This window comes from Bubalus bubalis, chromosome 20 (genome assembly GCF_019923935.1).
Source record: "Bubalus bubalis isolate 160015118507 breed Murrah chromosome 20, NDDB_SH_1, whole genome shotgun sequence".
Classification (NCBI taxonomy): Eukaryota; Metazoa; Chordata; class Mammalia; order Artiodactyla; family Bovidae; genus Bubalus; species Bubalus bubalis.
This window is the reverse complement of record NC_059176.1, coordinates 36,604,089-36,630,281: the sequence shown is the minus strand read 5'-3', so window position 1 is coordinate 36,630,281 and position 26,193 is coordinate 36,604,089. Positions and strand designations below refer to the sequence as shown.

General features: G+C 49.0%; 2 protein-coding genes and 2 long non-coding RNA genes across 11 annotated transcripts; 2 read left to right on the top strand and 2 right to left on the bottom strand.

The window, feature by feature from the left end:
* Positions 1-255: 255 nt before the first annotated feature.
* LOC112580802 lies at positions 256-6,642 on the bottom strand. The gene is made up of 3 exons (XR_003105112.2): positions 5,464-6,642; positions 4,730-4,820; positions 256-309 (listed from the first exon to the last, which is right to left on the bottom strand). It is a non-coding gene; the product is annotated as an uncharacterized LOC112580802 (long non-coding RNA).
* Positions 6,643-6,786: 144 nt separating this feature from the next.
* On the top strand, positions 6,787-10,912 carry FAM219B (family with sequence similarity 219 member B). 7 transcript variants are annotated; one of them, XR_003105111.3, is made up of 6 exons: positions 6,787-7,066; positions 7,271-7,358; positions 8,037-8,114; positions 8,225-8,434; positions 8,551-8,599; positions 10,420-10,511. XR_003105111.3 is itself a non-coding variant. In XM_025271031.3 (6 exons), the coding sequence occupies exons 1-6, from the start codon at positions 6,871-6,873 to the stop codon at positions 10,421-10,423; spliced, it is 471 nt and encodes a 156-aa protein (XP_025126816.3). In that variant the 5' UTR covers positions 6,788-6,870; the 3' UTR covers positions 10,424-10,554. The 7 variants fall into 7 exon arrangements, 5 of the variants coding, with proteins under 5 accessions (XP_025126814.3, XP_025126816.3, XP_025126815.3 ...); XR_329544.4 differs by having other exon boundaries at positions 10,417-10,510; XM_025271031.3 differs by having other exon boundaries at positions 6,788-7,066; positions 8,225-8,280; positions 10,420-10,554.
* A 3,609-nt stretch (positions 10,913-14,521) lies between these two features.
* Positions 14,522-21,879, bottom strand: MPI (mannose phosphate isomerase). 2 transcript variants are annotated; one of them, XM_006080654.4, is made up of 8 exons: positions 21,767-21,879; positions 21,145-21,272; positions 19,591-19,791; positions 18,712-18,853; positions 17,900-18,082; positions 16,396-16,569; positions 15,498-15,706; positions 14,522-15,198 (listed from the first exon to the last, which is right to left on the bottom strand). In XM_006080654.4, the coding sequence occupies exons 1-8, from the start codon at positions 21,780-21,782 to the stop codon at positions 14,980-14,982; spliced, it is 1,272 nt and encodes a 423-aa protein (XP_006080716.1). In that variant the 5' UTR covers positions 21,783-21,879; the 3' UTR covers positions 14,522-14,979. The 2 variants fall into 2 exon arrangements, with proteins under 2 accessions (XP_006080716.1, XP_025126787.1); XM_025271002.3 differs by lacking the exon at positions 15,498-15,706 and having other exon boundaries at positions 15,063-15,198.
* On the top strand, positions 16,566-18,556 carry LOC112580790. The gene is made up of 2 exons (XR_006547163.1): positions 16,566-17,713; positions 17,970-18,556. It is a non-coding gene; the product is annotated as an uncharacterized LOC112580790 (long non-coding RNA).
* Positions 21,880-26,193: the final 4,314 nt, after the last annotated feature.

The window sequence follows — 26,193 nt, the reverse complement described above, 5'->3', positions numbered from 1 at the left end:
TAAGCAAAGTAATGTCTCTGCTTTTTAATGTGCTATCTAGGTTGGTCATAGCTTTTCTTCCAAGGAGCAAGTATCTTTTAATTTCATGGCTGCAGTCACCATCTGCAGTGATTCTGGAACCCAAGAACATAAAGTCTGTCACTGTTTCCATTGTTTCCCCATCTGTTTGCCATGTAGTCATGGGATCGGATGCCATGATTTTCATTTTCTGAATGTTGAGTTTTAAGCCAGCTTTTTCACTCTCCTCTTTCACTTTCATCAAGAGGCTCTTTAGTTCCTCTTCGCTTTCTGCCATAAGGGTGATATCATCTGCATGAGAAAAAAACTTTTGTATACAAAATACAAAAAAACCCCCACAAAAACCAACTATCAGAGAAATTAAGAAAACAATCTCATCTACAACTGCATCAAAGAGAATAAAATCCTAGAAATAAATTCAATCAAGGAGGTAAAAGATCTGTACACTGAAAACAAAGATGTTGATTAAAGAATTTGAATAAGACAAAAATAAATGGAAAGATATTCCATGTTCATGTATTGAAAGAATTAATATTGTAAAATGTCATAATACCCAAAGCAATCTACAGATTCATTTCTATCCCTATCAAAATTACAATGGCATTTTTCACAGAAAAGAACAAAGAGTTCTAAAATTTGTGTGGAACCACAAAAGATGCCAAACAGCTAAAGCAATCTTGAGAAAGAAGAACAAAGCTGGAGACATCATGTGCCTTGATTTCAACTATATTACAAGGCTGCTGCTGCTACCGCTGCTAAGTTCCTTCAGTTGTGTCCAACTCTGTGCGACCTCATAGATGGCAGCCCACCAGGCTCCACCATCCCTGGGATTCTCCAGGCAAGAACACTGGAGTGGGTTGCCATTTCCTTCTCCATATTACAAGGCTATAATAATCAAAACAGAATGGTACTGGTAAACAAACCAGACACAGATCAATGGGACAGAATACAGAGCCCAGAAACAAACCCATGCATGTATGGTCAACTAATTTACAGCAAAGAAGGCAAGAATATGCAATGGAGAAAGGAAAATCCTTTCAGTAAACGGTTTTGAGAAAACTGAACAACCACACCCAGAAAAATAAAACGTGACTATCTTCCATTATACACAAAAATTAACTAAAAATTGATCAAAGAGTTAAATGTAAGACCTGAAACCATAAAACTCCTAATAGAAATCATAGGTGGTAAGCGCCTTGACATTCACTTTGGTGATGATTTTTTTATTTAATACCAAAAACAAAGGCAACAAAAACCAATATAAACAAGTGGGATTACATCAAACTAAAAGCTTCTGCATAGCAACAGAAACCAACAAAATTAAAAGGCAACCTACTGAATGAAAAGATCTTCACGACCCAGATAATCATGATGGTGTGATCACTCACCTAGAGCCAGAGATCCTGGAATGTGAAGTCAAGTGGGCCTTAGGAAGCATCACACAAACAAAGCTAGTGGAGGTGATGGAATTCCAGTTGAGCTATTTCACATCCTGAAAGATGATGCTGTGAAAGTGCTGCACTCAATATGCCAGCAAATTTGGAAAACTCAGCAGTGGCCACGGGACTGGAAAAGGTCAGTTTTCATTCCAATCCCAAAGAAAGGCAATGCCAAAGAATGCTCAAACTACTGCACAATTGCACTCATCTCACACGCTAGTAAAGTAATGCTCAAAATTCTCCAAGCCAGGCTTCAGAAATATGTGAACCATGAACTGCCAGATGTTCAAGCTGGTTTTAGAAAAGGCAGAGGAACCAGAGACCAAATTGCCAACATCCGCTGGATCATGGAAAAAGCAAGAGAGTTCCAGAAAAACATCTATTTCTGCTTTATTGACTATGCCAAAGCCTTTGACTGTGTGCATCACAATAAACTGTGGAAAATTCTGAAAGAGATGGGAATACCAGACCACCTGACCTGCCTCTTGAGAAATCTATATGCAGGTCAGGAAGCAACAGTTAGAACTGGACATGAAACAACAGACTGGTTCCAAATAGGAAAAGGAGTACATCAAGGCTGTATATTGTCACCCTGTTTATTTAACTTCTATGCAGAGTACATCATGAGAAACGCTGGACTGGAAGGAACACAAGCTGGAATCAAGATTGCCGGGAGAAATATCAATAACCTCAGATATGCAGATGACACCACCCTTATGGCAGAAAGTGAAGAGGAACTCAAAAGCCTCTTGATGAAAGTGAAAGTGGAGAGTGAAAGTTGGCTTAAAGCTCAACATTCAGAAAACGAAGATCATGGCATCTGATCCCATCACTTCATGGGAAATAGATGGGGAAACAGTGGAAACAGTGTCAGACTTTATTTTTCTGGGCTCCAAAATCACTACAGATGGGGACTGCAGCCATGAAATTAAAAGACGCTTACTCCTTGGAAGGAAAGTTATGACCAACCTAGATAGCATATATTCAAAAGCAGAGACATTAGTTTGCCAACAAAGGTTCATCTAGTCAAGGCTATGGTTTTTCCTGTGGCCATGTATGGATGTGAGAGTTGAACTGTGAAGAAGGCTGAGTGCTGAAGAATTGATGCTTTTGAACTGTGGTGTTGGAGAAGACTCTTGAGAGTCCCTTGGACTGCAAGGAGATTCAACCAGTCCATTCTGAAGATCAGCCCTGGGATTTCTTTGGAGGGAATGATGCTGAAGCTGAAACTCCAGTACTTTGGCCACCTCATGCGAAGAGCTGATTCATTGGACAAGACTCTGATGCTAGGAGGGATTGGGGGCAGGAAGAGAAGGGGACGACAGAGGATGAGATGGCTGGATGGCATCACTGACTCTATGGATGTGAGTCTGAGAGAACTCCGGGAGTTGGTGATGGACAGGGAGGCCTGGCGTGCTGCGATTCATGGGGTGGAAAAGAGTCAGACATGACTGAGTGACTGAACTGAACTGAACTGAAGATGCTAAAATAATAGACCTTAGAAGTCTTAATCATAAGAAAAAAGAGACAAAATATAGCTAGACTAATTGTGGTTATCACAATGTATACAATGTGTATACATTGTATATGTGTATACACATTGTATACATTCACAATATGTACAGATTCAGATCAGATCAGTCACTCAGTCGGTCAGACTCTTTTCGACCCCATGAATCACAGCAGGCCAGGCCTCCCTGTCCATCACCAACTCCAGGAGTTCACTCAGACTCACATCCATCGAGTCAGTGATGCCATCCAGCCATCTCATCCTCTGTCGTCCCCTTCTCCTCTTGTCCCCAATCCCTCCCAGCATCAGAGTCTTTTCCAATGAGTCAACTCTTCGCATGAGGTGGCCAAAGTACTGGAGTTTCAGCTTTAGCATCATTCCCTCCAAAGAAATCCCAGGGCTGATCTCCTTCAGAATGGACTGATTGGATCTCCTTGCAGTCCAAGGGACTCTCACGAGTCTTCTCCAACACCACAGTTCAAAAGCATCAATTCTTCGGCGCTCAGCCTTCTTCACAGTCCAACTCTGACATCCATACATGACCACTGGAAAAACCATAGCCTTGACTAGATGAACCTTTGTTGGCAAAGTAATGTCTCTGCTTTTGAATATGCTATCTAGGTTGGTCATAACTTTCCTTCCAAGGAGTAAGCATCTTTTAATTTCATGACTGCAATCACCATCTGCAGTGATTTTGGAGCCCAGAAAAATAAAGTCTGACACTGTTTCCACTGTTTCCCCATCTATTTCCCATGAAGTGATGGGACCAGATGCCATGATTTTCGTTTTCTGAATGTTGAGCTTTAAGCCAACTTTCACTCTCCACTTTCATTTTCATCAAGAGGCTTTTGAGTTCCTCTTCACTTTCTGCCATAAGGGTGGTGTCATCTGCATATCTGAGGTTATTGATATTTCTCCCGGCAATCTTGATTCCAGCTTGTGTTCCTTCCAGTCCAGCGTTTCTCATGATGTATTCTACATATAAGTTAAATAAACAGGGTGACAATATACAGCCTTGACGAACTCCTTTTCCTATTTGGAACCAGTCTGTTGTTCCATGTCCAGTTCTAACTGTTGCTTCTTGACCTGCATACAAATTTCTCAAGAGGCAGATCAGGTGGTCTGGTATTCCCATCTCTTGAAGAATTTTCCACAGTTTATTGTGATGCACACAGTCAAAGGCTTTGGCATAGTCAATAAAGCAGAAATAGATGCTTTTATGGAACTGTCTTGCTTTTTCGATGATCCAGCGGATACTGGCAATTTAAAAGTCATTATTTTGTACACCTGAAATCAACACAGTGTTAGAGGTCAATTATACCTCAATAAAAAATAAATTCACCACTGTCTCCCATTCTTTTCTATACCTAATCCCAGATTCTTGTCTAGATGAGGGAATTAAATTTTACTGGACAGCAGAACTAGTATTCTCAACTGATCATTAAGATTCATCTGTCCCAGGACCAGAAAACTTGGGGGATGGGTAGGATTCCCATGATTTGGAGTCAAAAATAAAGAATGTGACTTGGGCTTAACTCAGTGGTACTGTTCATACTCCAGAGCCCCCTGTGGACTCCATCTAAGACCACCTCTTTGCTTTACAATTAAAACTTCTATAAATATTAAAAAAAAACATAAATGTGACTGCTCCACGGGGGCATGAATGAGAGTAGGAGTCTTAAGTCTGAATAGCCAAGAATCTCCCCCAACCCACAACAAAGAATAAAAGAAAGAAGACTGAGAATCAGAGACTAAGAGGTACCTTTTTTGTCCTGTTCATCATTAGATCTTCATAGCACCTGACATATAGATGAAAAAAGCTTTGCTGACGGAAGAATTACAGATCTCCAGTCCTGCAGGGAAGCCAGCATAGACGTTCTGGGTTAGAGTCTGAGCAGCTGGGGTGAGGAAGACAGGCTTCGTGCCCTGTGTGCTGCAGCCATTCTTGCCCTGGAGACTTACCCCCTTACAACCTAGGTTTTAATCTTTGCTATTCGCTTTGGGCAATGGGAAGTTATTCATTTTTCTTAGGTTCCTAGTGAATACAATATCTTAAGCAGAAAAAGTGAACTGCCACACCCAGATCAAGGCAGTTGGGTAATCACAATTTCTTCATAATAAAATGAATTTAGACTATATAATCTCCAAGATTCCTGCCAGCCCGAAAGTTCTATGATTAAATTGACTAAAAGTTAAGAAGGGAAATAGGACATTCATTCAACAAATATGTAGTACTATGACTTTGTGCTGAAAACAAGGGATAAAAATATCATTAAGGTGGTCTGTCCTGGAAGCATGTAAAGCCAACTGAGAAAATAAACCCTAAATCCTTAAAACACTGTGTAAGCTTCATGAGGTAACATTTCTTGAGCACTTACTATATGCTAATACCGTCCCAAGCACTTTACAATTTAACCTCATAATTCTATTAGATAGGTACTATTATTATCCCATTCCTGTTAAAAAAACTGAGACGTAAAGAGTTAACTAACTTACCAGTAAATGGCAGAGCAAGTTATCTGTATTCAGGGCCCATATTCAACCACATGGCAATTAGCTGGATTGCCAGGATAGGAGACCCAGGAGTGTCATGGATGAGGGCACTCAGACTCTTTCCCTACAAGTTCCTAGAGATTTTGTGACATCAAGAAGGTTTTGATCACATTTTCTTTGGCCCCTTGGTAGGTCTCCATCAACTTAACAGAAAACTATGAGAAAAACCATCTCTTCAGAGTCCACAGAGAGCTGGGTTCAAATTCTAGGTTTTACTGGTGAACTAGCTTTACTGGTGAACTTGACCAAATCTAATTCTCATTTGCTTAATGGGAGTAAGAGTGCTTCACTGGGAGGTCAGGAGGATTAAATATTAAGTCAAACCATATGAAATGATTGTTTCTGGAGGTTAAAAACAGCGGTGGAATCTACCAAAAGAGTTAGCTTTCCTTTGTGCTTCTCCTAGTCCATCTAGGGCACTCTCCCGCTCCACTCTTTGGGTGGCCCTGGGGACTCGTAAGTTGCACACTGTTGACTTACCCTGTGAAAGCTAGTAAATTAGCCTTGGGACAGCCTCATGAGATTTGGCAATTACTACAAGGATCTAGAGCTACTTTCCAGCCAGCCAAAAGCCCTTGGGGACCAGAGACGTCAAGAGCCATGACAGTCCTGTGCCCCGACACAAACTCAGCGCACTTTCGGTTTTCTTCCCAAGTCCTATTTTGTCCTTGTTTATCGCTATAAGACAGGTACTGATGTTGGTTGCATTTTGAAACGTGGAAACTGAGGCTTAGAGAGGGTCAGGCCTCATCCAAGGTCTCGGGCATTGCGCAGTGCTGGCAATAACGAGGGTTTGGTGTTATATCTATCAGCCAAGGAACTGCCTCTAGTTGTGTGACCTCCACAAGGTCCTTGAACCTTTCCGACCTGTTTCATCTTCTGGAGAAGGGCGTTATTAACTCCCTTTCTCCTACCGCTCGCTTTCCGATTCAATCCAGCCTCTCTCCGGCCCGCCTTGGGGTGCTCCGGCTGTGGCGAGAGGACCAGTGCGGAGACACTGCGGTGAGAGCGCAGGCATCAGGGCTTTGAGTGTGCGGGCGCACACCTGCAGCTCCCCGGAAATACTTGTATTTACTTTCGACCAGAGACAGAACTTGGCTTGACATCACCAGTTTCAGGCCGACTGCGAGAGGCGAGCTAGTGCCAGAACGGAGGAACTGAAAAAACCCAACCCCCGGAAAGGCGGAACAGTTGAGCCAATCCCACAGCAGGAGGGGCCAGAAAGCTCGGGCGGGCACGGCCCACGCCTGCGCGCCGCCATCTTGCTCCAGGAGGGACCGCCTCCCTCCCGTCTGGCGGCTGGTTAGCCAGAAGGCGGGGCTTCGCGACTCGGCGGGGCGTGGCCAGGCGATGGCGACCGCGGATCCCGACGGGCATGCTGCGCCCTCTATCCCGGGACCCCGGCCCAGCGGGACGGGAGCTGCGGGGCTGCCCTCCGGGCGAAGCGGCATTGGAGCCCCCCGGTTGGGAGAGCGGATCCCGGCGGCTGTGGAGAAGCGGGGCCCGTACATGGTGGCGCGTGCGCCTTCCATTCAGGCCAAGCTGAGTGAGTGCGGCCCGATGAGGGGTCTCTGCTTGGGCGGGCTGCCGTGTTCCCGGGCTGGCTCCGGAGCGCCGCTGGGGCGACCCCGGAGGGGTAACTGCAGCCCGCTCCCGCACCCAAAAATCTGTTCGAAGAGCGGGCTCCTGGCGTTTGGGAGACACGGCGGAGTAGGGATGAGCCCGCTGATCTGGGCCCTTTGACTTCCAGAGAAACACCGGGACCTGGCCAAGGCGGTTCTGCGGAGAAAAGGCATGCTGGGGGCCGCGCCGAACCGCCCCGACTCTTCAGGGAAAAGGTCTCAGCAGGCGCCACCTCCTCTGTGCAAGCGTTTTCACAGTAGGCCCTAGTGCTCAGGCTGGGAGACCGAGTACCCACGTTTAAAGCCGAGCCAGTCATTCCCCTGACGCCGGCCTGTCGGGTTCACTGTTTAAAAATGGAAAGAGGAACGACCTTTTCTTTGCTTTCCAGGATGTGATGGTGTCGAGGAAAGAGCTTTGCTATGAGTTTTATCAGTTCGTAGGGTCAATCACTGTCTAAATTAGGGAGGAGCGTAGTGGCTGGGGTCCCCAGGAGTGAGGATGGAGAGCAGTGTGGGAACAGCTAGGACTGTGATTTTTCCTTAACAGAACGGTAAGCACTGAGGGCTGGATCGAACCTTCACCAGGGCTTGAGCTAAAGCAGGTGAAGGAATTTGCCTAAGGACTTTGATTTTTCTGTCCTCAGGTTAAAAAGGTGGGGAGATGGGGCTTTTCCTGATTCTTAGAAGAGGAGGTGTGCTTATCCTCAGAAGCAGCAGGGGGAGCGGTGTGGGGAAGTGCACGGATACATGGCAGGCAGTGGTGGCTGGCCAGGTGGAAGATAGTCAGGAGTAGTGCAGTCAGTTTTTTTGTTTTCCCCATAAGGGCGAGGACGCTGGCTTTCCCTGTGAAATGCTGGCATTGCATCTATGCTTGGTCTCTCCATCTCCCCTCAGGTCAGTGAAGTTTAACAAGGGCTACACCGCTCTTAGTCAGAGTCCAGATGAAAACCTGGTGTCCCTCGACTCTGACAGGTAAGTGCTGTCCTTGGAAATACCCCTTGGGGAGTGCCTTGGATAAAAATTGCAGACAACTTGCTTTGCTTTTTCCCTGTCTCTTCCAAGACCTTTTGTGCATGTTCCAGGGCTGCTGCTTCAGAGCACTGTCTCTTCCGGGATGGCTTGCTTAGAGGACTCATAGGTGACCTTGCTGCTCTTGGATGTGAAGCACCAACCTTGTCTGGGGGAGTCATCCTGCCCTATTATGTCTGCATTATTAGTGACAGTGACTCTCCCTGCTGGAGCCAAGAAGGAGCCATTGATACTCATGGCAGATTATGGGTTTGAGTTCTGTGGTGTGTGGTCTTTGCTTCACAAGTCCTCCAGACCCCCTTACATGTTGTGCACCTTGCCGCTTGCAGCTGTGCTCCGCAGGCATCTCCCTGAACTGACTGTCTTCCTCTTGTCCTAGTGATGGAGAGCTGGAATCCAGATACTCCTCCGGGTATTCCTCTGCAGAGGCAAGTCCAGAGCACCTTTCTGTGGCGGGGCCAGGCTGCAGGCAGAGTCATAGCCACTGCGAAACACTTGTCTGGTTCCTGCTATATGCATGGCACTGTACCAGACTTCCCATGTGTTCTCCAGTCTTCTACTCTACCCTGTTCCTCTAGCAGAAGTTTAGGTATCTGAAGAGGACTGTTGAAAGTCCAGGAGACTATGTGTGTGCTGCATGCTAAGTCTCTTTGTGTCTGACTCTTTGCGACCCTATGGATTATAGCCCACCGGGCTCGTCTGTCCATGGGATTCTCCAGGCAAGAATACTGCAGTGGGTTGCCATGCCCTCCTCCAGGGGATCTTCCCGACCCAGGGATTGAACCAGAGTCTCTTATGTCTCCTGCATTGGCAGGCAGGTTCTTTACCACTAGTGTCACCAAGGAAGCCCCCAGGAGACTACAGACCTTTTTTTTTTGGCATATAGGATTTTCATTCCCCAACCAGGGATCAAACTCACACCCCCTGCATTGGAAGTGTAGAGTCTTAACCATTGGACTGACCACCAGGGAAATCCCCAGAGACTCTTAGGGCTGGAAATGACCTCACAAGTCTAATCCAGGCCACCACTTAGAAAAGGAATCCTCTTGATAAATCCCAGCTAAATGCTTATTTGAATGCTTCTTGTCATTGGGTACTACCTCCAAGAAACCTTGCTGCCTGTCTTCCCCTGCAACACACACAGTTCAGGTAGCTCATAGAGACGTCTTCCTTGTTAATTGGAAAAGTCTCCTGCAGCTTGGACTTAGTGGTCTTAGTCCTGTCTCCAGTGACAGAATAATTTTACTCTGCCTTCTTTTGATCATCTTTTACCTGAGATCAGCATTCCTGTCCCTCCCCTTTCCATCCTCAAGCTTGCTTACTTCCAGGCCAGACAAATTCTGTTCCTCCTTTGTTCCATCTGTGGGAACTGTGACTGAGATAGATATTCCTGGGCTGGCCTTTTGGACAAGTGACTGTCCCAGACTAAAACAGGGACCGAAGGTTCTGGCGTCTGTGGCTTACTGCTTTTGACAGAGGTGAAGTGCTGGGGACCTGACTATATACCACTGGTATTTCTTCCTCACGCTCCTGGAAACCCTTGGCCACCCCGAGTTTCTGCCAGAGAATACAGTTTGCAAATTGTATACTCCTTGAATATCTAGGTGCCTAAGATTGTTAGAACAAAGGAAAGAAAAATAAGCCAAGAGCCAGAGAAGTCCTACACTCCCCAGTCTCATTTGCCTTCTGCTCAGTGGAACTGGTGAAGGCAGGCTGACAGGTTCTACTTTGCAAGGAATGAGCTCTGTTGGCATCAAAGAGAAACACTGGCAGTGCAGAAGCAGCTGTTCCCCACCCTATTCTGCTCTAACCCATTTTCCTCCACCCGTCTACCCCATTGTGCTGGTACCAATTGTTCCATACTCTTCACCTTCATAGGAACCAATCTGGGTTCACAGTGGTAATGGTCAGGGCTTGACTTTCAGACATAATCTCGAATCTCATATCACCTGCCTTGGGATTCTTGAGTGAGGGCAGCTTCCTTGGGGGCACGTGACAGTGCAGCCTGGACAGTCCTGGCTCAGGTCCCTGGATGTCCCCCAGCCCCTGCTGGGTGAGACACAGGTAGGAAAAGGTTAGCACTTCTTCCTGTAGTCCAGGGATGTGCAGGCCTGGCCTGAGGGTGGAGCACGGTCAGGAGGAAACGGACAGTAAGCTCCAGTGAGGAGATGTGGGTCTGCTTTGGGGGCAGCAGTTATTTCTGCCTTGTGGCCTGGCCTATAGTTCTCTCTTCCCCTGTTCTTAGCAGGTGAACCAGGATGTGAGCCGGCAGCTGCTCCAGGACGGGTATCACTTGGATGAGATTCCAGATGATGAGGACTTGGACCTAATTCCCCCCAAGCCTATGACCTCAACATGCTCCTGCTGCTGGTGCTGTCTTGGGGCCTCTTCGTCCTGTACCCTCCAGTAGACATAACCCTCTAGGACAGGTCCTGCTCACCATGCCTGCAGAGTCCTATTGACCCTGCGTTGGTCACAGAGTGCAGTGGGAACCCACTGCTGTCAACCCCAGGATCACTGGAGACACTGACCCTCTGGGAAAGGCAGTGACTGCAGTTACCCCAAACCTGGTGCTTCTCAGGCCAGAGGCCCCCATCTGGGTCATAGGGTGACAGGTGGAATTCTGCAGTTCTCTGCTGTTGGAGTAGCATTTGGAGAAACTGCTTTAATAAGGGCAGGAACACAGGAATTCTGTTTCTTATGCTGAGGGACAAAATTGGTGAAGAGAAACTTGCAGACTTCTTGATTGGTATTTGTCATGATGCCCTGTGGAGGGAAAAATGGAGCTTTTGTGCCCAGGCTGTGCTGGCTGGTGTTGCATGGAGGCAGAAAATAGCACTTTATGGCTTGCAGCTGAGAGTCTGTGGAAAAAGAATTTATTTGGGGCCAGTTCAGTTCAGGAAATTCCATATTCTCTTCTCTTCCAAGCTCCAAGATGGGTTACATGTTTGCCGGTTGTTCCTGTATGACTGTGGCAGAGAGTACAACAAGTTGCTTGATGGCACAGCCTGATCAAGACTTCCAGAATCCTTGGAAGCTGAGCATTCCCAACTGGTCCATGTGTCTGTGTGAGCTTAGTAACTTGTTTAGTCCAACCCTAGTTAGAGAAAACTAACTCTACTCCACCAGGTAGACAAAATTTCTTTTCTTGGTTGCCATTCTTCACCTTGGTCTTAGCTAATATCTTCACCAGTCTTTGATCTAAGGTGGAATGAAGGTTCTAGAGTTGGCCACAGAAGCCTGCAGTTTTTGGTTACCAGCAGAGGGAGCTGCAGGAGCAGTTAGGTGCCTTCCCGTTTGGATTTTTTGTTGTTGTTTTGTGAGATCTTGGAGAAGGCAATGGCACCCCACTCCAGTACTCTTGCCTGGAAAATCCCATGGACAGAGGAGCCTGGTAGGCTGCAGACCATGGGGTCGCAAAGAGTCGGACACGACTGAGCGACTTCACTTTCACTTTTCCCTTTCATGCATTGGAGAAGGAAATGGCAACCCACTCCAGTGTTCTTGCCTGGAGAATCCCAGGGACGGGGTAGCCTGGTGGGCTGCCGTCTATGGGGTCGCACAGAGTTGGACACGACTGAAGCGACTTAGCAGCAGCAGCAGCAGTGCCCCAACCAGGGAGGGGTGGAACTCAGGCCCCTGAAGTGGAAGTTCAGAATCCTAACCACTGGACTACCAGGGAATTCCCTCATTTGTTTAACATTTTACACTTGAGAAGCAGCAATGGTGAGATGTATACTGCACAGCTGTGTGGGCCCTGACAGGCTGAGGAGGAGGGACCTGTGGAAGCTCCCCAGCTATCCCTCCCACCCCAACCTAAGGAGATAATCTTGCCATTGCAGAGGGCCTCCCTCCACCCTAGTGAGAGCCATTCTGTTCATCCAGATTCCTCTGACCACAGTGGATACTCAAGATTTGGCTTTACAATCAGCCCCCAGTTTGAACATAGCAAGGACAGGCATAATCTCCCATGACCCCTACTAGATTGCATCTCTTGCTGTACCAGGCCTCTGTGAAATTTTTCAGTGGTTCCTTTTTTTTTTTTTTTTTTTTGCCTTACCTAGAACCAGATGGAGCTGAATGGGAGTGGACAGGGGTAGGGTAGTGAGGATTGAGGTGTGGTCCTGACTTGGGAACTTGCCCAGCCTCTTGCTTCATTTCATTGGAACAGAGTATTTGACAGCTGCTGGGGGTGAGGATGGCAGTGGGCCCCCAATACCAAGACCCTCCAGTGGCTGTTGTTATAAAGCCACACTGGTGTATTTGGCTACACCTCTCCCTGGAATGTTTCAGGGCTGGTTGACCCTGAGGGGGAGGCATTACCTTTGTAGAAAAAGTTGCAGGAACGTCATAGAGCAAGGCAGGGTAGAAATGGTCAATTGCTTGGGGCTAAGAAGCTATGGGCTAGAAAGTCACCAATAAAAGCACCAAGGTGTCTAGAACCAAACTGCCTTAATAATAAAAGTGCTGGGGTGTTGTGCAGGTGATGGCACTCTGGGGAGACGGCTTACCTCATGGATAGGAGTGGTACTGTATGGCGTTTACAGAACTCTTGGCTTAGGCTTCTACAGCTTTGTAAGTTTGTAGAAATAAATACAGTCATTCTGTTGAGCTGTCTCTGTGTTGCAACAGGATTTTTAAGAAAAGCCTAGACCATGGCCGTTGCCCCTTCTGAATTCTGAAATGAAGAAGTAGCCTAACAGTTCTAACTGTGAGCATTCTGCCAAGGGCCACCCCTCCTTTCTCCTGTTCCCAGGGGGTGCCATTTTCAGTCCTCATTGGAGACCATGGATGGAATCGTTTAGTCGTTAAGTCATGTCTGTTTTGTGACCCCATGGACTGTAGCCCACCAGGCTGCTCTGTCCATGGAATTTCCCAGGCAAGAACACTGGAGTGATTTGCCATTTCCTTCTCCAGTGGATCTTCCCAACCCAGGGATCGAACCCATGTCTCCTGCAGTGGCAGGTGCATTCTTTATCACTGAGCGACCTTATCACTTCTCTTTATGAGTTCCCTTTGGCAGACCCTTCTCAGGTTTTTTTGTTTTCGGTTTATGGGAGGTATTGTTTGCTTGATTTTTTTCAGCTGAAGAAAATTTATTGGAGGCAAAAAACCCCCAAAACAGATTGGCTAAAATTTTTTGTAGGTAGTTTCCTGGAATTCCATTGTACAGGTCTAATGTGGGCAATGGCCCAGAAAGATCCTTTTGTGTGAGACTAATCCCTTACCAACAGGAAGGAGCCACTAGCCTGGGTGTCTGCTTAGTCTGGGATGACAGGAGCTAAGACTGCCAGTCAGAAACCACAGTGGCAAAACACAGAGCTATACAACCCCCTGCAGAGGGTGTCCCACCTCTAGAGGGTAAGCACGGGGAGAGTAGATGCCCGTGTAGGTTCTTCCTGCCATCGTAGGAAAAAAGGAACTAGGTTTCTCTTCACAACACAAGTTGGATTGTCCTGTCCTTCAGTCCCCACTTCTACAGTGACTGACTGTGCTCTAAAGAAGTGGTTGACAACCTTTCTCTGTGAAGGACCAGTGAGTACTTTTGGCTTTGCAGGCCATACAGTCTGGTGAAAGCAGCTAATGGAATGCAAAGAGAGGGCGTGGCCAGATCCAGCCTGCTGATCTTAGTGGATGATCCCCGCTCTATGCTATGCTTAGTCACTCACTCATGTCTGACTTTGCGACCCCATGGACTGCAGCCAGATTCCTCTATCCATGGGGATTCTCCAGGCAATACTGGAGTGGGTTGTCATGCCCTCCTCCAAGAGATATTCCCAACCCAGGGATTGAACATTGCAGGCGGAGTCTTTACTGTCTGAGCCACCAGGGAAGCCCAAGAATACTGGAGTGGGTAGCCTATCCCTTCTTCAGGGGATCTTCCCAATCCAGGAATCGAACTGGGGTCCCCTGCATTATAGGTAGATTCTTTACCAGCTGAGCTACCAGGGAAGCCCAGCCCCTGCCCTCAGTTCAGTTCAGTCGCTCAGTCGTGTCTGACTCTGCGACCCCATGGACTGCAGCACACCAGGGTTCCCTGTCCATCACCAACTCCCAGAGCCTGATCCCCATCCTAAAGCCAACTAAAACATTGGAGAGAAGAATCCTGCACTGACAGTTCCTTTCTTTAGACACACCTTCCACTGTCTGCAGGGCTCGAGGGCCTGAGGCCTGCCTGCAAGCTCTGCCGCTGAGGCTACAGCGGGCTGCCTGTCCCATAGACGCCTCTGCCTACCTCAGGAAGCTGAAACTGGAATACAGCAAAAACTGGACAACATCCAGGGAGGGCTCCTTCAGCCCACTTCAGAGACTAGAATGGCAAAGGCTGAGTGCTCTTTAGCCCACAGACCTCAAACAAGTGATCTTTAATTGCTTTAACAGAGCGGCATCAGGCCACAGGGGCTACACTTTTCCCTCTGCACTGTGGAACCCTATGTTCTTACAGATTAATTACCTATCTTGCTGTGACTGCTGCTGAGCTAATCCTAGATCTCACCAGTCTGCCTAATGCCATAGGCTGGGACAGGGCTGCTGCTCTCCTTGAGCTCTGAGGAGAGCCTGGCTCCAGTGTGGCGAGATCCAAGGGGAGTATCAGCTCTCAGTCCTCACATGGGCCCCTCCTACCAGGAAGAAGACGGTTCAGCCTCGGCCTGCTCGGGAGTCACCACCTTCAAGCTCTTCTCCCCCAGTCTTTCAGGGTGTACCCAAAGAGCCCAGAGCAGGGAAGGGATCTGGGCTGGGTCTGCAGTGGTGAGGCTGGCCAGGATGTAGGATGACTAGCAGAGGAGAGCCAGGAAGGCTGTGGCCTCTACAGCAGGCAGCAGGCACGGAACATCAGCAGGTCCTTAGGCACAGTGAGCTTCAGTGAGACACTCTCGTTGGCCCCAATGAAGAGCACCCCGCCACGTTTCAGGGGGATTGCTGCCTGGGCTGTGGGGCTGCTAGCTGTCACTGTCCCCTGCACCACCAGGAGGATGCTGGCAGAGTCCAGGGCCAAGACCTTGTATTCAGTGACAGAGCCAGGTACCTGGGCAGGAAGAAATGACACGACGGAGCAGGGTCTGAGCTGCTGTGAGCTCCCAGGGCTCCCAGGACCACCCCAAGGGTAGTGAAAGGGAGAGCTCTGCCGCCTCCTGCCCCGCTGCTCAGGCTTTCACCAGCACGAAGGCCAGTCTGGTCCCTGTACAGAGAGGCACAGGCAGGCCCTGCGGCAGTTGCCCACCACCTGAGCTTGGCAGAAAGGAAGCCCAGCCCCAGGTATACCCCACACGGTGGCCTTGCCAGGGTTCTACATGCCACACAAGAAACACCACAGCCCTCACTCACCTCCACCTTCATAACGGTGAAGTCTGGCACAGGGGGATCATAGATAGAGAGGTAGGGGTCTTCCGGGCTCCGTGCTGGAGGGAAGAGCCTGTCCTGGCTAGGGCTGGGGGTGTAGCTGAGCATTTCACACAGAGTTGGCACATCAATGAACTTGGGTGTCAGGCCAGCACGCACTGTGTTGTCTGAACATGCCATGCACTCCACGCAGTCTGGGGACAGACAGTGGGCATGTGCTAAGGGTGCCTTGGAGTTTGGCTCTCCAGAGCTGGGCTTTCTAACCTGAGTGCCATGAGCTCCCAGCAGCATTAGATGAAACTGTATGAACAGCATCTTCTGTGAGAATGGGCTAAGATAACAGATACCCAAAACAGGTGATGTCACCCACCACTCTCAAGGGGAGTCATGTTAACCCCTGGGGGAGCTCCAACCCTCTGGAGACATTGTATTCTCCCCTTTTACTAAAGAACCCTGTCTACAAGTGGATAAGCAGCCAACCATCAAAGTGTGACACCCCTCTGCGGCAATGTGTTTTTTAACAAAATCTCTGCATAGATGTGATAGACGTGTGAAGGCACTATGATGCGGGGGAGAGAACAATGGCCTTGATCCAATATAGGCTTGGATTCAAATTGCAGTTGGCACACATATTGACAGGGCTTAACATGAGGGTGTCCTGAGCTCACAGGGGTGGTATGAGGATCCAACCAGTGTCCAGCACCGAGCTGGCATTCATCATCCTGACCGGTCACTTCCCTGCTGATCCCAGGAGCCCTGGGAGCTCAGAGCTGGATGGGACTTTAAAGGCAGTCTCCTCAACTACCACCTCCTGTTCTGTCCAGACGGAGAAACAAGGCCTGAAGGGGTGGGCCGTGGGGCTCACTGCTGAAATGCGGCTCACCTCCTTTCAGGTAGGCATGGGGCACATTGGCCTCCAGAAACATGGCCTCCCCCGGCTTCAGGGTAAGCAGATTCAGGAAGTAGATGGCAAAGCATCCGATATCACCCGGGTACTGCTGGTGCAGCTGCAGCAGGAGCTCCCCACAGATGTCCTCCATGTTGTTTCCAGCAGCCACTGAGGGGCACAGAGCACCCCAAGGCTACTCAGCAACGCTTGAGGGTATTCATGGCTCCCCACCCCACCCCCCCAAGAGAGAGTCCTAGAGAAGACCCTGGTCCAGGAATCCAGGAACGGGTGGGCATGTTCTAGTCACATCCCCCACCCTGTGGGGGCCAGCCTTCCTTGCTATTCCAGCCTACACAGATGCCATTTTCCCCATTTTGACTATTGATATGCCCACCACTCTACCGGGCACTAAAAGGGCTAGAGTGTAGTCCTTTTAGACAGCGCTTCTCAGCCTCAGCATTACTGACATTTGAGGCCAGGTAACTGTTGTGGGGGCTGTCCTATGTACTATAGGATGTCTAGTAGCATCCCTGGCCCCCACCTACAAAACACCACTAGCACCCCAAACCCGGGTTTGACAACCAAAGATACCTCCACCCTTCCAGTGTCCCCTGGTTGAGACGACTGCTCTAGGAGCTTAAAATCTAGTTAGGAGAGAACCCAAGGGTTCCCCGTGGGGTGACTAACTGTCCCACTTAGCCCAGGCCTTTCCGTTTAACACTACAATCTCTCAGTCCCAGGCAAAGAGTGATGGTTGAACACCCCAGAGAGCATGAGGCAGGATGCAAGGGTCGAAATGTGTCCCAGGCTGACCAGGGGAGAAGGAGCTCAGCCTGGGCTAGAGTGGTGAGGGAATGCTTGGGAACTGCGGGGAGGAGGGGAGGGCGGTGAGCTGGGTTTCCATAACTGTGTGTGTGGTGGGGGTGTCTCTAAAAGCAGAGTGGAGAAGGAGCTGGAGCTCATCATGTGTGCCATATAAGCTCCTAGCAGTCTTCTGCCTTGCTCTTTACTGCTTGTATTAACTCTCAAACCCAAAGTTGACACAACCACACCCATCAAAGTCATTTCCTGAACTCTCCTTATTAGCACAAGGTTGGGCCCAGAGCAGGTATTTAAGAAAAGATCTACTGATTGAGAGCTCAGGAATTCAGGTTTTTGGATCCTTTTATCTCCTTCCTGTTCTCCAGCTCCAAAGTATAAAACCCTTTGGACAGCAGCTCTAGGGCTGAGAAATCTCAGAATGCCCAGCTGAGAGACAGCCTAGTACTTTTCCAGGCCAGCCTGTCTCCACTCATCTAAAGGAGATAACCAGGTAGGAAGCAGCAGGACCCTGTTCCATAAAGACTGGGAAAGAAATGCTAAGTTGCTAACAGACCATCTAAGTCAGACCGTTTTGGTGTTCTACTTGAGCAAAGGGATTGAGAACTCTATTCCTACAGCCTAGTAACTGTGCCAGGGGCCCAGGAAGGGGCACTGCGTTCAGGCCTAAGATACCCACCTTGCTGCGAGATCCGCTTCACCAACAGGTTCAGCTGCTCCACCACCACCTTCTTCTCGCTCTTCATTAGGTGGGAGAAACAGCTCCGCAGAGCAGAAGTCACAGCCTCGGAGTCCTGGCTCAGGCTCTGCTTCAGCTGCGCTGCTGCGTTGTCTCCAATTAGAAACTGGAATTCCGGCACCTCTGCAGGAAGGTCAGGCCAGGACCCGCATCAGGAATGGTTAAGATGGAACCCACAAACAGTGGAAAGCTGGAGGAGGCCTCCCCGTCTCATTCCTAACCAAGGAGCCAGGCAAAGCTATGTAAGTTTCGCAGTGAAAATTTACTGCTTATGACCAGCCTTCAGCAACCACACCTGAGCCTGGTCTCATGAGCCTCCCCCAGGAACATCAAGAATTCATGAGGCCATGGGACTTCCCTGGTGGTCCAGTGGTTAAGAATCTGCCTTGCAATGCAGGGGATGCAGGTTCAATACCTGGTTGGGGAACCAAGATCCCACATACGGCAGAGCAACTAAGCCTGAGCACTGCAACTACTGAGCCTGAGCACCCTGGAGCCTGTATGCCACAAACTAGAGCATCCGTGCAACATAATGAAAGGTTCGGCTTGATGTAGTGACAATCCCGCCTGCCACAATAAAGACCTGATGTAACCAAATACATATATAAATCATTTTTTAAAAATTCATGAGGCCAACCAGCCCTTCAGCTCCTGGGACACTCAGCCTCTGTTCTCAGCCTCCAGCTCTGCCCTGGGTTGCCCTTGCATCCTAGGTCCAGTATGCAGGCTCTTAGCATTTTGCCCAACCTTACTTGTTAGAAAGGTCACAATTTCCTCAATTGGCCGGAAGCCACATAAGCCCTGGAAGGGGGTGAGGGCAATTGCCATCTCTGGCTTATGGTTGGCATCGGGGTAGTGCTGTGGAGCCTGGAGGTGCAGCTTCTCTGCCAGCTCCTGTGGGATGGGCAAGGGAGAGGAGGATGTTTAGGTGCAGCCATCACCCAGCAAGATACCAGTTCCTACCAGCCCTTGTTCTTGACCCTCCCCAGTCAGCTTCCTGCCTCTGGCACTGAGCCCAGTCAAGGCATAATTCAGAAACTCAGGGTTCAGCCAACCCAAGGCAGGCAATGGATCAACTCTGGGGTAGAGCTGGGGCAAACTTTAAGAGGACTATGAACCAGAAGACCCAAATACCAAGCCAAGCTTTGACACTAACAAGCTGTGTAACTTTGGGTAAGTCTCTCTCTTCTCTAGGTCTTCTTTGCTCATGACGTTTGGACAAATGCTTAAGCTATGACTCACACACAGGCTTGTGTAGAAAGACCACAGGGATGGAATTAAGGTCATGACTAGGGTAACTGCTGTGCCTTGGAAGGTGAACTCTGAGACAGTCAGGTGGAAATAGGGCAGATATGAATTGGCTGGGTTGGGGTTTGCTGAGGGGAGCCAGGAACAAGCTTGGAGAAGCTGCCGTGGCACAGGCTGGTCAGCTGTCCGCTTAGAACTTTGTTGCCACATGTGTCATTGGCAATAGGCCTTGCAGAGCTAAACTGGGAGTTGTCAGGCTCGGATTTAATTCTGGGCTGGAGCCTGGCATGGGCAGGGTAAAAGCAGAAGTAAAAGTTGTACAGGAGTCTGGACTCTTAAGCTCTTCTCTAACCTGACCTCCGTGCCCTACTCTGATGCTATACCTTGTTCGGGTGTGCCTGGATGGACAGGGCCGTTTCAACTGAAAGCACTTTGAAGAGGAAGGGCAGTTTGCCGTTAAAGGTGTCCTTGACCTTCGAACCCAAGCTGTCCTGATTATCAGCAATCCACTGGCCTAGGGTCTTCTGCGAGATGCGGTTGTCAAGGATCTTGGCATCTCCCCGGGGGTGGGTCCCCATCCACAGCTGTAAAAACAGGAAACTTAGGAGGGACAAAGGCAGAACCTGGCACCACCCATTGGCCTGCCCTGCTCTGTTACCCTGTGCTCCCCATAAGGCAGCCAAGTCCTGAGAAAGGCCTCTTGGGACTGGGTATAAATGTTCATACCATCACAGACATACCCGGCGCAGCAGACCACAGAATACCAGGAGTCAGGAAACTCAAGCTCTAGTTGAGGCTCTGCCTCCAACCAGCTGCAGAAGCTTGGGCTAGTTTCAATTTCTTGTCTCTGGGTCTCAGTTTTCTCATCTGTCCAGTGAGGAGAACGAAACCTACACTGTCAAGGTCACTGAAAAGCTCTAACTCTCAAATGGCTCTGTGAGGGGTTAACATTCATTTATTCCAATCTCAGAAGTAGAAGCTAATGCTTTCCTGTGTTTTGGCTTTTCCTTTACTAAATGGGCAGGATAACTATGTATTTTAGGTTATTAAAAAAGTCAGTTAGTCAAAGTAAAAATTATAATTGTCAAGGAGGGCTGAATTAAAATTCAGTAAGTGCTAAAAATAGAAAATAAAATAAGAAGCAGCAAGGTCATACTGTATAGCACATGTGTGTGTGCTAAACCGCTTCAGTCCTGTCAGACTCTTTGTGACCCTATGGACTATAGCCCACCAGGCTCCTCTGTCCATGTGATTCTCCAGGCAAGAACACTGGAGTGGGTTGCCATGACCTCCTCCAGGAGATCTTACCAACCCAGGGATTGAACCCACATCTCTTATGTCTCCTGTAGTGGCAGGAAGGCTGTTTACCACTGGCACCATCTGGGAAGCCCCTCTGTATAGCACAGGAAACTATATTTAATGTTCTGTGACAAATCATAATGGAAAAGAATATGGGTCAGGAAGATCCCCTAGAGGAGGAAATGGCAACCCACTCCAGTATTCTTGCCTGGAGAATCCCACAGACAGAGGAGCCTAGCAGGCTACAGTTCATAGGGTTGCAGAGTCAGACACGACTGAAGTGACTTAACACACACACATATTCACACACAACTGAGTCACTCTGTTGTACAGAAGAAATTAACACAACATTGTAAATCAACTATACTTCAATAAAATAAAATTCAGTAAGTGCTGAAAGTTCCTTGGGGAAGGAAGGAGGGTACTGGAAATTCCTATTATGACAAAACCTCACTTCTTTTTGTGCTGCCATCTGGGTTCATCAACCTGCACAGATCTGAAGCCCTAAGAAGGCCTCCTCTCCCTTTGCTGTCTCCCCTTCCCCTCAGATTCACAAGACTTGCCTCAGCCCCTTTGATAGAGGAGTCCCTTCCTCCCACCTGCTGGTCGAGTAGGCTGAAATACAGCCGAGGTCTCACCTCTGCATATGGTCTGTCCTCTGAGATCTGGGCCAGTGGGTCACTGCTGGCCAGCAGCCGGGCCACTTCACTGTTGGAACCCATCTTTCCCCAGGCATATTGCTGCACCACACAGGAAAGTGGGAATACTGGGGGGTACAGACAGAGCGTTAGTTTCCACTCCACTCCTGAGGCCTGACCCTCCTGTCCCGGGGGAACCAGACCTGAGCTGAGGGTTTTATCTGAGGGATAGAGTCAAATAAGAGGTTTGTATGTTGTGAGTTGAGACCCTTCTCTTCTGCATGCCTCGATGTTCCCGTCTGTAAGACGGGTAGTAAGGATCTCCTGCTGACCTGAGGCAGATAAGTACGTTACGGTGACGCGGAGGTCGTGGGAGGAACCTATTCCATTGCACCCAGTCTAGAAGTAACCCACGCGCAACCGTCTCCCCTCAAAACCCCCTTTCGAGGGCTGGAATAAGGGCTCGATCCCCATCGCGGGTGCCCCCTCCTCTTTCCAGCGCCCATGCATCTTTCCGCAGAGCCCCAAGGGGCTGGGGCGGAGTTCGACCTGCCGTATTAGGTCAGGAAGGGTCGGGCGCAATCCATCCCCACTCTCGCTGGCACCCCAGTCAACAGCCCACCTCGCTGAGCGGCCATCCTTGAGGCCTCCGACCGGTCTTCTCGCACGTATATCTTTACCGGCAGCACCCTCGGCCTCCCTGCGCCCAGAGCTTCATGGGAAATGTAGTTCTTCCCTCGCCTTCTCGGACGTCTGAATGCCAGGTGTGGCCACTGCTGGCAGGCTGAATCCCTCTCCCACACTCCCGCTCTCGGAAGGAATCCCCTACCAGTACAGAGCCTTCCAGCCGGCAATCTGAGGTCTCAGCATTTTCGTTGCCCGTTCCTTCACCGGACACATATTTATTGTTGTTCTTTTTCAGTCGCTTACGTTCTATAGACTCTTTGCGACCGCGTGAACTGCAGGACTCCAGGCCTCCTTGTTCATCACCAACTCCCGGAGCTTACTCAAACTCATGTCCATTGAGTCAGTGATGCCATCCAACCATCTCATCTTCTGTCGCCCTCCTCTTCTGCCCTCAATCTTTCCCAGCATCACGGTCTTTCAATTGAGTCAGCTCTTGGCATCAGGTGGCCCAAGTATTGGAATTTCACCTTCAGCATCAGTCCTTTCAATGAATATTCGGGGTTGATTTCCTTTAGGATTAACTGATTTGATCTCCTTGCTGTCCCACGGACTCTCAAGAGTTTTCCCCAAAACCAGAGTTCAAAAGCATCAATTCTTCAGTGCTCAGCCTTCTTTATGGTCCAACTCTCACATGTTATACATGACTACCAGAAAAAGCATAGCTTTGACCATAGGGACCTTTGTCAGCAAAGTGATGCTCTGCTTTTTAAAATGCTGTCTAGGTTTGTCATTGCTTTTCTTCCAAGGAGCAACTGTCTTTTAACTTCATGGCTGCAGTCACCATCTGCAGTGATTTTGGAGCCCAAGAAAATAAAATCTGCCACTGTTTCCATTTTTTCCCCCATCAATTTGCCATGAAGTGATGGACACTTCGGAGAAGACAATGGCACCCCACTCCAGTACTCTTGCCTGGAAAATCCCATGGATGGAGGAGCCTGGTGGGCTGCAGTCCATGGGGTAGCGAAGAGTCAGACTCGACTGAGCGACTTCACCTTCACTTTTCACTTTCATGCATTGGAGAAGGAAATGCAACCCACTCCAGTGTTCTTGCCTGGAGTATCCCAGGGAAGGGGGAGCCTGGTGGGCTGCCGTCTATGGGGTCGCACAGAGTCGGACATGACTGAAGCGACTTAGCAGCAGCAGCTGATGGACACTTGGAGCGGCTTCGCAGAAATCATGGTGGAGACAAAGGCAGGAACAAAGTAGTGACCAGCACCCTAGGTTCCTAGCCTGGGGGGCAGGAGGCTGTGAAGTACTGGGTGCCCCGCTCGGGGCTGTTGGGCTTGCCAGGCCTGGACAATAGCATATTTATTGAGAACCTGATAAATGCCACAGACTGTTCTGAGGGCTAGAGACACATGGAAGAGCAAGATAAGAACTATTTTGTCTTTGTAGAGCTTACATTATGGTGAAGGGAAGACAGCAAACAAGTATGATAAACAAGTAAATCACATAGCAAGTTGAAAAGTCAGTGCTACGAAAAGTAAGGGGTGTGGGTGGAGGCGGAAGGCAGCCAGTAGAATTTAAAAGGTTGCCTAGATAAGCCTCACTGAGGTGAGAATTGACTGTGGACTTGGAAGTGAGGAGGAGAGAATGCTCTGAGCAGAAGATACAGCTATAGCAAAGGCCCTAAGGTGGGAACGTGGAAATGTGCCTGCCATTTTCAGAGTAAATAGCAAAGAGGCCAGACTGGCTGGAGCAGAGTGAGCAGGAAAGGTGGAAGTGTGGTGGTGAGAGAGGAAAGACAGTGGGCAGTTCTTTGTAGACTATTATGAGGATGTCAGGTTTTCATTAGCAGATTTGAGCAAAGCATTGCTATGATCTAAGCAGGAACTCACTGATGCTTGGTGATGATGGTAAATGTCACACGCAAGGCCCTTAATCTGTCTGAGCTTCAGTTTCTTCGTGTGTAAAGTGGGAATAATAATGCTGGACTGAAAGCCTTGTTGGAGGGTTGGATGGGATGATGTGATTCCAGAAGGCAGTCAGTGCTTAGTGCTGTTCTGATTCTCTCCACCCTAAGGACTCCACTGCAGGACTCAGAACCCTAGCTCCTCCTCCAGGCTGAGTTGCTCACAAGCCACATACACAGAAGTCAAGGGAAGTCACCAGGAGCCCTACATGGCAAAGGCTGGGCTGGACCTTGGCTGTGGAGTAATCTTGCTGTATCCTGTAGACAAAGGCTCTAACATGCAGGCCTCCTCAGTCAACAGCCCAGGAAGAGGGCATCCCAGGAACATAGCAGCTAAAGCACCAGGGGACCTGGAGTGAGGGCCTGTAATCCTGACTCTGCCTTCTCTTCCCCCTGCCACCCAACCCGACTGATTCCCATGGCCTCTACCATACATGTCCAGGGGAGAGAGAGGCCACTGTTTTCTCTGCAATGTTCTGCCTAGCTATTGATAACGACCTCCCTAAGAGTCCCCTTGGAGAAGGCAATGGCACCCCACTCCAGTACTCTTGCCTGGAAAATCCCATGGACAGAGGAGCCTGGTAAGCTGCGGTCCATGGGGTTGCTAAGGGTCGGACACGACTGAGCGACTTCACTTTCACACATTGGAGAAAGAAATGGCAACCCACTCCAGTGTTCTTGCCTGGAGAATCCCAGGGATGGGGGAGCCTGGTGGGCTGCCGTCTATGGGGTCGCACAGAGTTTGACACGACTGAAGTGACTTAGCAGCAGCAGCAGCAAGAGTCCCCTGGCTCAGATAAATCTGCCTGCATTTCAAAGAAAGCTTCACCACACACTAAGGAATAATAAAACGAACTATACAAGCAGCACATCTCACCTACCTCCTGACTTTGAATACCTCTCTTCCTCTCATCCCCACTCGCCCAGCCAAATGGACCTTCTCGGGGAAGAATGAGGGATTAGTCTGGGCACAGGGGCTTCTTGGGGCACCTCCTACCACCACCACCACTGAAGTAACATTAGAGTTCTTTCCTCACAGTATTTTTCACAGGAAAGAGAGAACTTAGATTGTTGGGACAGAGCACCCACCTCACCCCACCCTCCCCACATACAGAAAAATATATCTAGAAGGGAAACTAGGGTGTCTGGAGAACCTAGAACCTTTCACCCTTAACTCTTGCTTGTCTAGATCTAATAGAACTGATCACATATTATTATCTAGTGATAATCTGCTTTCTTCTAGACTATATGTCTAATTCAGCTTCACATTTCTGCCAGTGCTCAGCTGACATTCAAGCAGTAATAGCAGATAACATTTGTTTGTTATATACTAAATACAAAGGGCTTCCCAGGTGGTGCTACTGGTAAAGAACCTGCCTGCCAATGCAGGAGATGTAAGAGATGTGGGTTGAGACAATCCCTGGGTTAAGATCCCCTGGAGGAGGGCATGACAACCCACTCCAGTATTCTTGCCTGGAAAATCCCATGGACAGAGGAGCCTGGCAGGTTACAGCCTGTAGGGTCACAAAGAGTCAGACACAACTGAAGCAACTTAGCACACATGGACAAATACTAAAGCTAACCCTTTGCAAGAATTCTCAAGATAACCCTATGAGATAGTGAAAGTCGCTCAGTCGTGTCTGACTCTTTGTGACCCCATGGACTATACAGTCTTTGGAATTCTCCTGGCCAGAATACTGAAGTGGGTAGCCTTTCCCTTCTCCAGGGGATCTTCCCAACCCAGGGATCGAACCCAGGTCTCCCACATTGCAGGCAGATTCTTCACCAGCTGAGCCACAAGGGAAGCAACACTATGAGATAGGTACTGTCATTAGCCCCATATTTTTGAGATAAGAAGAATGGATGTCCAAAAGGTAACAGGTTCAAGAGCACAGAGTTCCAATCTGCTATACCTCCTCCCTTTTCGAATAAGTTAACGGGAGTTGATGTCTCTTCCACAGGGAAGCATACAGAACCCAGCGGTCTTCAGAGATAAATGGGTGGACAAGGTTCACATTGGGGATACATTGAATAGAATTCCATTCGTTCTTCCTGGTCCAGCAATGTCCTAGGCTGGGCAGACAAAGTGGTGGCAGGACAGCCCCGTGTTTTGTGGACTGCTCTCCTCTCGGGCTGCAGACGGCAAAGATCTCTCTGCATGCTGCCTGTCACACTGTCATAGAATCATTGCCTCCTGGCCAGAGCTCCTAAAATCTTGTAATATCCTAAGCAGTGAGACTACTCAGAACATCTTTTGTTCTAATATTTGGTCTTTCACCCTGGTTCCTGACACAGAACCCCTAAATCCCTTGGAATTTCCTGGGTGATGCGAGCATCTTTTGTCCTAATGAGGCAACTGTTGGGGGGCTTCTGGATAGCATTGAGATGGGAGCTGGTCACCAGAAAGATGAAGCCACAATTAGAAGCTTTGAATCTTCAGCCACATCTCC

Coding starts and splice junctions, on each gene's coding strand:
- MPI (XM_006080654.4), bottom strand. Junction 18,083..18,711: donor AATTGTGACCTTTCTAACAA/GTAAGGTTGGGC, acceptor ACCTTCCTGCAG/AGGTGCCGGAATTCCAGTTT. Junction 16,570..17,899: donor GAAGCGGATCTCGCAGCAAG/GTGGGTATCTTA, acceptor TGTGCCCCTCAG/TGGCTGCTGGAAACAACATG.
- FAM219B (XM_006080655.4), top strand. CDS start 6,871: ATGGCGACCGCGGATCCCGACGGGCATGCTGCGCCCTCTATCCCGGGA. Junction 7,359..8,036: donor CCCGACTCTTCAGGGAAAAG/GTCTCAGCAGGC, acceptor ATCTCCCCTCAG/GTCAGTGAAGTTTAACAAGG. Junction 8,600..10,416: donor CCGGGTATTCCTCTGCAGAG/GCAAGTCCAGAG, acceptor CCCTGTTCTTAG/CAGGTGAACCAGGATGTGAG.